Source organism: Numida meleagris, chromosome 3 (genome assembly GCF_002078875.1).
Source record: "Numida meleagris isolate 19003 breed g44 Domestic line chromosome 3, NumMel1.0, whole genome shotgun sequence".
NCBI lineage: Eukaryota > Metazoa > Chordata > Aves > Galliformes > Numididae > Numida > Numida meleagris.
The window spans coordinates 51,353,328-51,367,035 of NC_034411.1; the positions used below are offsets into that span (position 1 = coordinate 51,353,328).

At 40.4% G+C, this 13,708-nt stretch overlaps 1 protein-coding gene across 4 annotated transcripts in view; it reads left to right on the top strand.

The window, feature by feature from the left end:
• SYNJ2 (synaptojanin 2) overlaps nt 1–13,708 on the top strand; it is a 67,178-nt gene that overhangs the window by 42,216 nt on the left and 11,254 nt on the right. For all 4 annotated transcript variants that reach the window (XM_021391589.1, XM_021391590.1, XM_021391591.1 and 1 more), the window contains 9 exons: nt 276–360; nt 1,266–1,406; nt 3,837–4,029; nt 5,599–5,757; nt 6,001–6,157; nt 8,081–8,198; nt 10,761–10,979; nt 11,685–11,763; nt 12,985–13,153. In XM_021391589.1, coding sequence (XP_021247264.1) covers nt 276–360; nt 1,266–1,406; nt 3,837–4,029; nt 5,599–5,757; nt 6,001–6,157; nt 8,081–8,198; nt 10,761–10,979; nt 11,685–11,763; nt 12,985–13,153 — 1,320 coding nt within the window. The remainder of the gene's footprint in view (nt 1–275; nt 361–1,265; nt 1,407–3,836; nt 4,030–5,598; nt 5,758–6,000; nt 6,158–8,080; nt 8,199–10,760; nt 10,980–11,684; nt 11,764–12,984; nt 13,154–13,708) is intronic.

Here is a 13,708-nt window from a genome sequence, read left to right on the forward strand (position 1 = left end):
TCTTAACACTGCTACAGTATAGTGCTTTGTTCTGAACTGCTTTCTGCAAGAGAGTTGGAGACCAACTGGTGGGAGAAAGGCAGGAAAAAAGCTGGGAGGAACTGCAGGGGTTGTTTTGTGAGATTAGATTAAAGGATTAATGAATATGTATAAGCTTGGCAGGGAATATACAAGACAGAACTACAGGAATGATCTCTGACATAAATTAGAAAACAAGTTATTAGAAGCAACAGTAAGGTAGTAATTCTTGTATGACTTTTTCCCCTTCTCAACAGATGATGAGCACTGCCCTCCTGACATATTTGCAGTGGGATTTGAAGAGATGGTTGAATTAAGTGCTGGGAACATTGTAAATGCCAGGTAAGGTTGGTTTGTTTTTGCTTTGGTTTCTTTTTTAAAAAAATTTAAAAGCCCAGTATTCCCTAAAAGAACGAGTCAGACAAAAAGGCTCCAGAGTGGTGCCTGGTGTCAGGTATGTAGAATACTCTTTTCCAAGTCTGTTGCATGTAATTATAGCTGGAAACTCGTTTGCTATTAACAAATGGCATTGGGGCACTGCTGAAAGTGCTGTTTCTCCATGAGCTTCTGTGCAGTAGAACGCACTATATTTTCTAAGTCTTTGTGTTGGCAGAGAAGGATTCTGATGTTTGACGTTGCTTTAACACTTGTCCTTAAATCCTTGCATGGTGTTGGAAAAACATGCTCAGTGACTTTTTTTTTGTCTTTTTTTGGGTTACAAGTTACAGCAGTGTTTAGCATGACTGCTGAGGTGATGGCGTACCCACATGTATCAGTTGACTTTGTAGATAAGAAAAGGCTAGGTCTGCAAAACTGAAGCTATATACACCCACTCACAAGATTTCATCTGAGAACAGTCAATAACTAACTCCTCTGAGGTGAGCCAGGAGAAGATCTCTTTACTGAGCACAAGAAATCTTACCAGTCATAAGATTTGACATAGGTTTTTGGTTTTATGGTTATGATTACCTCAGCATGGATCATTCCTAGTATAGTTCACAAAATGCACCTCATGTCCAGAAGTGGGATAACTGTATTTCTGCTTGTCTTGGCCTGCTGACCCTGCTTGCTGTGGGCTGGTTCACAAACAGTCTCTGCCATGGATCCTATATTACTTCTAGTTCTGGAATCAGCATGTGTAGAGCCTAATAGATTGTTTATAATCCTAAGGCACAGTTAATCTGCTCATTTTATTGATTGTGTGTGGTTTCTTTTGATTCCATTAAATAATTTCATGTTTGTTCCAGTACAACAAATAGAAAGATGTGGGGAGAACAGCTTCAAAAGGCTATTTCCAGGACTCATCGCTACATTCAGCTGACATCAGCACAACTTGTTGGTGTTTGTCTTTTCATCTTTGTTCGACCCTATCATGTCCCCTTCATCAGGTAAAAATAAAGCAAAACCCAAGTTGTTGAAGTCTACATTTTCAGTGGTGTCTGCTGTTGGAGTTTGACCGGAGAGAGCAGGAGTGATTTTTCAACTTGGAAGAAATCGTGCAAACCTGAATTCCAGTGTAGGAGAGACATGTCTCCAGGCAGCAGTAGTTTGGAGTTTTTCCTCTTGAGCAGCCCAAGAGCCAGCCCGATATATCTTCTTCCAGTTCAGCTTGCTCTAGGTGGGCACTCATGGTGTAGCACCTTGTTTGGTAAATGAATGACCTGACTCAGAACGTCCAAGAGTATTCTGAGCATCAAGTGAAGGCAAGTGCCTGCCTCTGCCTGAAGGACAAGTTTTACTTTCTAGCCCTATCCTTATTAGTTCTGTGCAGAACAGATATGGTTCCAGTCTTGAAAAGGATTGTGGAGAAGCTGGGAAGAGGAGTTAGAGGGGGAGAGCTAATTTTTCCCACTGATATTTGAGTGCCCATTAAGTATTTGTCTCTACGAGATGTCACAAGAAAGAGAACTGTGTGCCTAGTCAGGAGAGCACAGAGCTATGTAGAGCTATGTGTCCTCAGGTTACTAGCACGGATGTCCTTGGTGCCCAACCAAACTCTTCTTGCCCCTAGAAAATTCTCATTTTTATTAAAAAAAGAAAAAAAAAAAGTATCAAGCTGCAAGGTTTAGTGAGTTAAATTGTTTTTGCCATGGGCAAGAATTGTACAGGCCAACTGTGAACTGGTAGGAAATGAGTAGTTAGCTGAATTTATCCTTGGGCATCTTTTTGTCCTAAAGTCTAGAGTGACTGTCAAACTGCTAGGAATTGGATATAACCCTTTGAAACTGAGAGAAAAAGAGAAGGGTTTTATTGTAGTGACCGAATTTCATTATTTAATGCTGATGTGTTGTCACATGTTATGTGTGCGTAATCAAATCTAACCTATGTGCTTGCGTAGCTTTTCCCACGTCTTATAAAAGGAAAGCAAAACTGATTAGGAGTGCAAAGAAGCTTCTGTACTTACAGAGATTGAAGAGGTTAAGACAGAAGTTAGAGAATTGAGAAATAAAATGAGAGAATGGCAGAAGCTTATAGAGTACTGAAAGGAATGAAGAAACACAAGCATATACAGTCAACATAACCTTTGCCATGAATGGAAGTCAGATAAATATCAGACAGCAATTGGATAGTCAGGAGGCAGGAGAACTCCTTACAGAGAAAAGACTAAACATTTGCTTCTTTCCGATCACTCAAAACCCAATTTCTCACAGAAAACAGTGATGGTCCTCTTTTGTCTTCCTGAGGATGTCTTTTCTGGTGGCTTGCTGTGATCAGGAAAAGAGGACAGCAAAGAGGAAAAAAGATAGGAGGGTAGAAAAGATGGGGGAAAAAATGGAAAAAGACAGATGAAAACAAAGAGGAAACTAGGGAGAACCTGTAATGTCTTTCTTCATTCAGATCATCAGTGCCTGGCAGGAATCCAAATAGGACTTAGTGTTTTCCCCCTGCCCCTTGCTTAAAGCCAGTAATATTCTTGTCTAGAGCTACTTGACTTCTGTCTGGAAGTTTTCTCAATGGGAAGGACGTACATGGTGCTGGAGTTGATTACAACAATGATCTCATCATTTGCTTATCTGATCAGACAGGCATGGTTTATTCTTGGAATACTCTGGCAATCTGAGAGGAATTTTCCTGCAGGCAGGTGGTCTGCTTTGCCAAACAAGTCATCTTTCTTTACGAAAATGCATAAGTGTATGCTAATCATGACATTGAAATATTATGTAATTAAACATGTGGAGGACCTAAGTAATTTGTCATTAAAACAGAACTTATTTTAGGAGTTAGGTCTAAACAGTTGTATCCAGTGATCACTGACTGATTTAACAAGTTGTGGGTTATGGCCTGTTGCTTTTTAATGTACTGAAAAATGTGGCACCGACTGTAAAGTTCGGTTTCAGTGCATAGTAACAGAATTGTTAGCTGTCTGAAAAACAGATTCCCATGTGGTCAAAAGTATAAAATGGAAAGTAATGGTAACATTAGTTAATGTCTCTAAGATCATGATAAAGGTAAACTTGAAATGGAACTTCTGCAGGATATATCACTATTTCAGAAATAACCACTTGCTATATTTCTTGCAAGAACAAAAAGAGGGAGGAAAATAATTTCAAATAGTTTTACTTATATACTATCTTATAATACTTCATTTGAAGCATAAGTATGTGAACATCATCAAGAGGGGTCATGATCTGAAAGATGTGCCTAATGGCAGCAGACTTTCTGTTTAGGCCTCAGTTTGCAGAGGAAAAGAGGCACAGCACTGTAAACAGATTTTTCCTTTATGTTGCAAAGTTAATTGAATGCTTGTCCCTGCAGCCTTTTACTCTCCTTTCATCCCTCTTTCTCTCTCTCTCTCTCTTTTTTTTTTTTTCTTACAGGGATGTGGCAATAGACACTGTGAAGACAGGAATGGGAGGAAAGGCTGGAAATAAAGGGGCGGTGAGCATCCGTTTCCAGTTCTATAGTACCAGTTTCTGCTTTATATGCAGTCACTTAACTGCTGGACAGACTCAGGTGAAGGAGAGAAATGAAGACTATAAAGAAATCACACAGAAACTCAGCTTCCCAATGGTAAGAATAGGTGTACATGTGCTGAAAATGTGGAAGGAAAAGACTGTGTCTTTACATTGTCTGTCTTTGCTTTCTTTAGCACCCAATATAGCACTTGCTTTACAGAAGCTCTACGCTTTTTAAAAACACAGTGGTTGCAGTGCTCAAAAAGTCCCGGCCTTTGAACAGTTTTCAGGCTGATCTTTCAGGACAGTGCAGCTTAACTGAGAAATCTGTGAGGCCTCAGGGATGATGTCTAGGTGACTGGTGTTACATTCAGGGAGTACAGCTCTTGCTGGCACTAGTTAGCAGGGATTCCTCAAAGACCATCCCTGACACTCGGCACGTCAGTGCCTTAACTGCTCCTGCTTGGGTATGATGTATCTGTTTTTGATGTCTGATAAGGTACATTCTGTTCCCTTAATTGTGCTTTCTTGAATGTGTCAACTGTTGAGGAGCTGCTGGCTTTTCTCAGAATGTGGCAAGTAGGTACTACTTATTAGTCCATATGAATAATTTTTCCCCTGAAGGGTGTCAAATCAATCACTGTAGTGTTTTATTTCACACTCAGGCCAACAAGTAACCCATAGGATATAGTAGTAGTGCTTCTTTGCTTCCCTTAATATTGGTTGCTTTAATTTCTACAGTATTTTCTCAGGCCTCTCTGGAGAAGTCCTAAACCAGAGAGGGAATGGACCAGTCTGTGTATTCTGTTTAGTCAGCAGGAAATGGCATTTAGGTTGCAAAGCATAAAATTTTAACTCCCTATGGTTTGCAAGGTTCAGAAGCTTGGCACTTGCAGCATATTAATTAGTTGTGTTTTATGTAAGAAATAATACTGACAGTTTGGAAATCCTGCATAGAATATATGTTCTATATGGCCATAAAGTTGTGCTTGTGGTAGTTTTTCTTTATAATACCTCATTAACTATTTTATGTCCTCTACACTTAAAATAACTAAATGTACCTTGTGTGTAAAATACATATAAAGAGTGCCCTCTAGTGCTACGACAGCTGCAGCTGTTTTAGAGGCATTTAGAGAGTTTTAGATGTTTATAGCTTGACTAAAAGAAAATGACTTGAGAGAATATAGTGAAAAAACATCTGGTGATGTTTTATTTCAGTACATTTACAAAACTATGGCAGTGTGCACCTAAGATCAAACTGGGAGCTCATTCTTAATCAAGACCTCTGTTGCTGTGAATGTGCCTTGGTACATGCAGTGTATCTTGTGCTTTATTTAGAATAAGTGAATGTACGTATGTGAACTGTGTTAGGAAAACAAACAGATTTTCTTTTATGTTCATACATTCAGCCAAACTGTGAATTTAAAACTGGGGTCCCAGCTTAGACATACCTTCAGAAAACAGGGAGCAAAATCTGATACTCTTGTTTACAAAATGCAGCTCAGTGGGATGCAAAAGACAGTGAAGGAAGTAGCCCTTTCTCAAATGGATTTTAATATGTGGGGTATGGGAAGTATGTGTTCTGGTATTTAGTAATTCAGAGAGACTTGAGTTGTGTATTTCAGTGCATTTATAAGTTGTTTTCCTAAATGTGATTGAACATTAACTGTATTCTTTAAACTAGGGACGGAATGTATTCTCTCATGACTACGTCTTCTGGTGTGGTGATTTTAACTATCGCATTGATCTAACGTATGAGGAAGTCTTTTATTTTCTCAAACGTCAAGACTGGAAAACACTTCTGGAATTTGATCAACTACAACAGCAAAAATCCAGTGGAAAAGTAAGGCAGTGTGTCTTATTTGTTTATGCTTTAACGTTGTTGTTTTCTTGAGTACCAGTGTATTGCTTGGTCTAATTCCTTGAGAGAGGGAAAAGTTGTGTTCTCAGGCATTTATTTGTAGTACATAAATGTAGTAATTTGTTTAAAAATCAGAATGTTGTTTATTCACAAAAAAGTTGGTAGAGCACAATGGTGTCCACCTCATCTGTAACTCAGTTAAAGAGATGGTACTTCTTTCCATAGATTTTTAAAGACTTCCATGAAGGGACTATTAATTTTGGACCAACATATAAATATGACGTTGGGTCAGAAGCTTATGATACAAGTGACAAGTGCAGAACCCCAGCTTGGACTGACCGAGTTCTTTGGTGGAGAAAGAAACTGCCTTTTGAAAAAACAGGTGCGTAGGTTTTTTTCTCCTTCCATATTTGAAAATTTTGAATTTAATTTTGATCCAGAGCCCACATAAAGAGAGGGAGTTTGGGAATTCAGGGCTGCAAGAGCTGGATGTGTCACTTAGGTGTACTCAAATTGCAGTGTCTTTGCTAAATCAGAGGTATTTCAGCTTCATTGGAATGACTTGCGGAGACAGCCCTTAATTCTTGAGTGGGTGAACAAAGGCTTCATGCTGCAGATTGAAAAGGTGCTGGGAACTAGCTGAGGAACTGGCAACAACCCACCTGTGATAATCTAGAAGTTATTCTCTTACTTTTCAGCAGAATCATTACTCCAAATAAAGTTCCCATGCGATAAAGGATAGATGTGTTCTTTGTCTTGTCACTTTGACAAGACACTACTCACTACACACAGTAGTTGTGTAAGCACTTTTATGTATAGTCTTGTGCCTTAGTAACTCCTATGAACGTTCCTGCCAGTTTCTTGAGTCTGGGGAGATTTCATTAATTAGTGCTTATAAAGTGCTTGAAGATCATGTGTGGCCAGTACAACAGGTATCTGTACAGAATTTTGATTTGTTTTTCAGAGAATACAGTAGCAAAATGAAGAATTTCTTTGTGTTTCCAGTGACAGTCTGCAAGCATATCTGTGCTCAGGTGTTTATAAAATCTGCACGACTTCACATTAAAAACGTAATCACTGGAGAAATAATTTGGTTTGTGCCTGCAGATGTGATTTTTCACATGCCAGGGAACTGCTGCTTGGAATCTCCCAAGTCACACCATGAGTACTTCTAAGTGTGAAAACTACAAAGCAAAACTACAGCAATCAGAGAATACATGTTGATGTGATGTAGATTTATTCACACTTACTTAGGGAAATAAAAAGTAAAATGAAGAGCTTAAACCATTTATAGAGATATAATCTGGGAAAGAAAAGCTGCAGGAGACATAGTAATGAAGTTAAAACAGTGAGCATCCCTCTTGGGCTGACTGTTCTTCATTTCAGAAGACAGAAAACTCTTCAGCATTTTCAAAGCATGTTCTTTATTTTGCATGGTAAGACTAGTGCATGAGAGGACTTGAGACGATAGATCCCGTGTTCTATGTGTACTCCATCTAGTTGGTCTGCAAGAGCCCACGCTATGTAGGAGTGGTTCCTTGCATGTTCCTTGCTTTAGAGCTTGTAGGTAGGCCCCTGTACGTGGGCTAGCTCGTGTGGGTATTCCACTATCTGTTCATGCAGCTTCCCAGCCCTACAAAGCTTTTCTAATCAGTTTGTCACCATAGCTCCCATAGTTCTTCTCCTTTTCTGCTGGCATCAAAGCTCCTCTTCTGCCTCTCAGCTCTAATTCTTTTCCCTTGCTTTTTTTCCCTCTTTTTTTTCCCCCCCAGCTCTAGGCCAGGGGACTATTTGCTTTCTAAGAACAAAGTGCAGCCCCAATGTTAGTGCTTAGGGAGAAATGCCATATTCCATATCCAGCTCTGCAGGCAAGAAATAGTTATCCATTAGCAAGTGACAAGTGACCTAAAAAATTTGCTGGTATGGACAACGATGTAATACCCAGCTCTCGCATAATGTCTCGAGCACTTTCTGTCACCTTAATGTATTACAACAAAAGTATTTGGAGGTTGCTTTCTCCTTTCTCTTCACACCATGTGTACTATTCAGGTATGCAGTGTATTTCACAAATACTCTATCTTTCCATGCTCAGAAGGGGTGCGGTAAGAAAAATACTAACATGACCCTTGGTCAACCCAGACTGTGCAGGTAATTGATTGAGTGACATTCAGATTGTCATTTTGCTGGTAACAACATAACACGTCTCACTACTAGGGTCTGTGAAGTACATCCTAATAAACTCTCTCTTCACTGTTAGTAAAAAACACCTTTAAGTGAGTTTGAAATGATGTTTTGTGCTACACAGCTGGAGAGATTAATCTTCTAGACAGTGATCTGAGTGCAGAAACTAAAGTCAGACACACCTGGACCCCTGGAGCCTTGATGTACTATGGGAGAGCTGAGCTACAAGCGTCTGACCACAGGTAAAGTCCTAAGCAAATAATCAGAAGTGCTGCAAGTCCAGAATGTCTCATACTGAATGGTACCTACAGAGCATAGGATTGAGTCTGATTGTGGCAGACACTCCACACTTAATCTCTGTTCCCTAATCTGAAGGGGTTTTTGTTGTTCTTTGTTTTGTTTTGTTTGGTGGTTTGTTATATTTATTTTCTTTTCTCCTCCTGGTGGGATGTTTATCACAGCAAAAAGTATCACTGGTCCAGTGTTTATTTCTGCTGCACTGTAATCTCAGCAAGGGTTGGATGAGTTGCAGCAACAGGGATAGAAACTTTAGGGCTTTCTGTTGCTTGATTTTTGGAAAGCTCTAATACCCAAACGGGCTGCTTTCATGGCCTCCCACACAGCATGCTGTGGGAGAGAAGAGACATGGGACAGAGTGGCTGGAGAGATGTGAGCCATGTATATGAGGCCAAGTGTGACCTCTTCAGAGAAAAAGCATTAAAATTTTGGGCTGCTCTTAGAAGTGGGAATTTGAGATGGAGGTAAAAACAAAGAGCAGTGCCTCTGGCTGTCCCTGTTCATTGCAGGGGAGCTGGACTAGATGACCTTTAAAGGTCCCTTCCAACTCTAAGGACTCCATGATTCTGTGATTCTGTATCGTTAGCTTCTCTTTGGGGATATAAATGACCTTTCTTCCTTAAACTTGTTACTACTTCACTTCTCTGAAACAAATTCTGTAATAAATACACCTTAAAAGTGCCCTTGTACTCATAATATCTTTGTCACATCCCCGTACGCCCTCTGGAAGCACTACAGTATTGCTCCTCACTGCAGTGCTCAGTGACCCACATCAGCTAGCTCTATGCTTCTCATGGTGCTCTCACATGTGAGGACTGTACTGTATCCCTCCAGCAATGAGAGAACACACCTCATGCAATCAACTTCTCTGTGTCAAGGGTTTGACATTGCTGTGTTCCACAAAGCATGGTGGAACTGCTGCACTCATTTTACAGGACCCTGAGGATGCAATCTGTGAAACATGGCTCTTGTACACTGGTTTTCTATTTCAGTGAACTCAACTGTAAAAAAATTACAGTCAGCATCTTTGCTTTCCCAAGGTTTGTGCTAGAAAAAAGGCTTGGCTGTATCATTGTGACATATGGAAATGCACAATGATTCACAGCGCTTATAGAAACAACTAGTGTTTCCTCTGCATTTTTTTCCTCTCTTTTTCCTTTCTAGCTTGGCTCTCATTGCATTCATATAGTCTAGTAATGCATATTCTCTTGCAAGTAGGAAATAGCAATCTGAAACAGTTAGAAGCAGCCTTTCCAGTTACTACTCTGTGTGTATGTGCGGGTGGAATTCTGAGAATGTAGATGGCATCCACAGAGATGAGACAAGCTTTACTCTTTCAGACATCTTTCCCAGTTGTGTTTAGATCTAATGTGCAGAGAGGTTAAATGCAAGAAACGGTTCAAGAAGCAAGTTTGTAGTGTTGGCTAATTGTAGTGCTATGTAGCAAACATACGTCAATATGTCAAAATGAAAAGGATGTTAAGGCCCTTGTAAGCATCCAAAGGAGGGCAACAAAGCTGGTGACAGGGCAGAAAGGCATGTCCTGTGAGGAGGGACTGAGAGCACCTGGGCTGTCCAGTCTGAAGAATAGGCAGTCAAGAAGTGAACTCTTTGCAACTCCCTGCGGAGGTGAAGTGCAGAGAGAGATGCTGAGCTCTGTTCCCTGGTCATGAAGGAACAGCACAATGCCACACCATGGGAGGCTCAGGATGGATGTTAGGAAACATTCTTTTACTGTGAGGATGGTGAAACACTGGAATGGGCTTCCTAGGGAGGTCACTGATGCCCAGGCCTGTCAGTGCTCAAGGCATTCAGACAATGCCCTTCATAATATGCTTTAACTTTTGCTTAGCCCTGAAGTGGTCAGGCACTCAGACTAGATGTTCAATGAAGGTCCTTTAAACTGAAATATTCTATTATGTTCTGTTCATTGCCACATTGAACACTTAGAGTACCTTGTCCTTAATTTTTGGAAGACAGGCATCTTTGTGTGGCCGTGTCTTGCAGAATGGATTTCCTTCCTGTTCTGCGGGGGCTCTGGGAGACAGCTAGTTAAAAATGAGCGAAGTATCCTTGTGATTTTAGACTAGGGGTTTGCGAGAAGTGCTGCACGCAGTTGTTATTTGAATTTGCCTGTGGTATGTCCTCACTGTTTCACTCAGCTAATAAAGGACTGGTAAGTACAATTAACAGTGCACAAGGCATGATTTTCCACTTTAGGAGAAATGAAGCAATCCCCCAGACTCCATATTACCAGCAACACAGTGCTTTCTTATTGTGAGACCTTGAGTAATTCGTTCCGCTTCTCTTTCTGTGTAGAGCACACATAATAAGCCTGGTTGGCCTAAGAAGGAAGTGATTAACTAAATATTTGTAATGAATTTTGACATTGTGGAGTTAAAACTGACTAGAGATGTATAGAATTGTTTTTAATTTTATATAAGTGTTTCTTACTGGGTGATGTTGATTTTAATTTTAAATAAGCATTTCTCCTTTATTTCTTGTAGGCCTGTGTTAGCTATAGTAGAAGTGGAAGTCCAGGAAGTTAACGAAGGTGCTCGTGAGAGTGTTTTCCAGGAAGTGTCATCTTTCCAGGGACCACTGGATGCCACAGTAGTGGTAAATCTGCTATCACCAGTGCCAGAAGAGAAAAATGATTTTCCTGAGGACCTGCGTACAGAGCTTATGCAGATGTTTGAGGATTATGGCACTATTGTTCTGGTCAGGTAAATTTTGGGATCTGAGGTGGCGTGTCATCAATTAAAAATCACAGACTAGCAATTCCCTTTATATCCAGACAGAATTCATTTTGTGTTAGAAAGCAATACATGAACTTCCATTATTATATGTTGAATTCTTCATTAGAAATGAAATATATACGTTTTGGATATATTTTCCTTCTTGTCAGCCTGCTGAAGAAATAGTCTAGGCCTTGTTTATGTGCTCTGCTTCTGCTGGCTGTTCCTCTGGCCCTGCTTCACTTCCCCTGAGGAGATGTGCTCTCTTCCAGCACACTTTCACACTCACTCGACAGCTTGATGATGTACAGATCTTTGGGACATTGCGTGTCCTCTGAGGTTGAGGAGGAAAATGCCAAGGAAAGTAGTAAGGGAGTGTAGTTACTGGACTGGATATCCTGCCAACAGCTGCTGAGATGTTTGTACTGCTTCAGGGATGACCCAGTAATGGGCACGTTGCTGGGGTCACACAGAGGAGGAGAGGGGAAGGGGAGGAGCTCAGCTGGGATTCATAGATCACTTGCTCCTCCCCAAAATGTTATGAGTAAATATTAAGTTATAAGTAAAAAAGTTATGAGTAAAATAAAGCTAAAACCAAACAAATAGCTCTACGAAATGACCGTGGCTGCATTCAAGGCTTTTTATTCACTGGTGAAGTACACTGTTTTCTCTCCTCTGTCTTTTTTTCACTAGGATCAGTGGAGGTCAAATGCTGGTAACATTTGCAGACAGCAAGTCAGCACTTCGCGTTATGGATATAGATGGTAGCAAAGTAAGACCATCTCATGCTTATCTTAATAATCTCATCCTAAGTATTTCAAAGGTGGTTGTTTAGAATGAGATTAGATAGTTAAATTTCTAACTAAATCAAGTAACCTTATTTTAAAGAAGCTTCTTGCTCACAAAGTCCTTGGCTTTCACAGCTGATGAAGCTTTTAATGTTAATGCAATATTTCAGTTTCAGGAGGGCAGAAAGTAACTTTTCTTGGAGCTTGTAAGCAATACTTAGGAACTGGCCTTGTAATACCACTGCAGAATACATGGACCTCGGCCATTGCTTTGGCACTTGAAGCAGTTCTCTAGAGGCTGTGACTTTATACTGTTGCCAAAGCACGTTCAAGATTGTTGTTTAGAGATTTTTGTTTCCCTTTAGTGTACCAACTAAACTCCTTCTCCCAACCTGGAACAACATGATTCATTGCCCTCTGTGGCAAATGCAACATTTGCTGAAAGTGTTTATATTCTTGTCGCTTGCTCTTCCTTCCAACACATATACACTACAATTCATCAACTCCCTCATTTATGCTGTGTGGGGCTGCATTGTAAACTCAACACTGAAGTAACGGATTTAACTGTTGTTCTTCTTTCATATTTGGATTTTTATCTTTTAATTTGGCTCATTTCATTGATCTAATTTATAGCACAGAACCGAATGCTGGTGTATGTGCACAACATGTGAAGGGGCTAGGAACCTGAGTCAGGAACTTTCCAAGCTAATAGTGCTGCTAAAGCTGCTATTTTGGATACTTGTTACCCTAAATGTCATGGAGTAACACATACAATCAGCTGTGGTCTTAATCTTTTTATCAACTCTCAGTCAATCAGTACATCGACTCTCATATCTGGGATTTTCTGAGCAGAGTCTCCTTACAGATGGCAGCAGGTAACAAGGTTTTGTGTGTTTAAAGCTGCTGACTAAAAAAAGGAACCCTCCCACTCCATTATGAATATCACAGTATCATTTTGATGATAGCTGATACTTCACCTATTTCTCAAGTAACCCCCGAATGCAGCAGCATCTCCAAATGAGCTTTGAAGCTTATTTTCTTTCAAGAATATCATTGTAGTCTGAAAAGTTGTTATGAGGGTATGAAGTGTGCTTCCTTTTCGTTTATCTTCCAAGACAAAGCAAGCAGCAACATTTGCTTATCTTGTTCAGGTGCTCTTGTTTTGTGTCACTGCTTGGCAAAGGGGAAATAATTTTTTGTGTTAGGTCAGAGGCAGAACAGTGAAGATCCGTCCCAAAACTAAGGACTGGCTGAAGGGACTTCAGGAGGAAATTGCACGGAAACGGGACAGCGTTGTCCCCATGTCCCCCACAGCAAATTCCTGTCTTTTGGAAGAAAATTTTGACTTCTCAAGTTTGGACTATGACTCAGAAGGTGAGCAGCAGGTTTCTAAGCTAATTGGTGAAAAGTTGCTTTGCTGGCTTTGATTGGACAGAGCACAGAGTACAAGTGTCACTGGTATTTTAATTTGCAGTGAAACCACGCTACTTAAAAAGAGGATTGTAAATAAAACTGTGACCCAGCACTATGCCTGGGCAGTGAACTATGGCTAAGATTGGCCTATCAATGTAGTGTTAACAAAATATGTTAGCAAATCCAGTTGTCTAGATAGAAACAAACTGTAATGAACCATGGATTACGAAAGAAGCCTTCCCAATGTGTACATTCAATTCATTTATCATAGAATCATAGAATGGCTTGGGTTGAAAAGGACCTCAAAGATCATCGAGTCTCAACACCTCTGCCAAGTGCAGGGTCACCAACCACTAGACCAGGCTGCCCAGAGCCACGTCCAGTCTGGCCTTGAATGCCTCCAGGGACGGGGCATCCACAGCCTCCCTGGGCAACCTGTTCCAGTGCGTCACCACCCTCTGAGTGGAAAAACTTCCTCCTAATATCTAACCTAAATCTCCCCTGTCTCAACTTAAA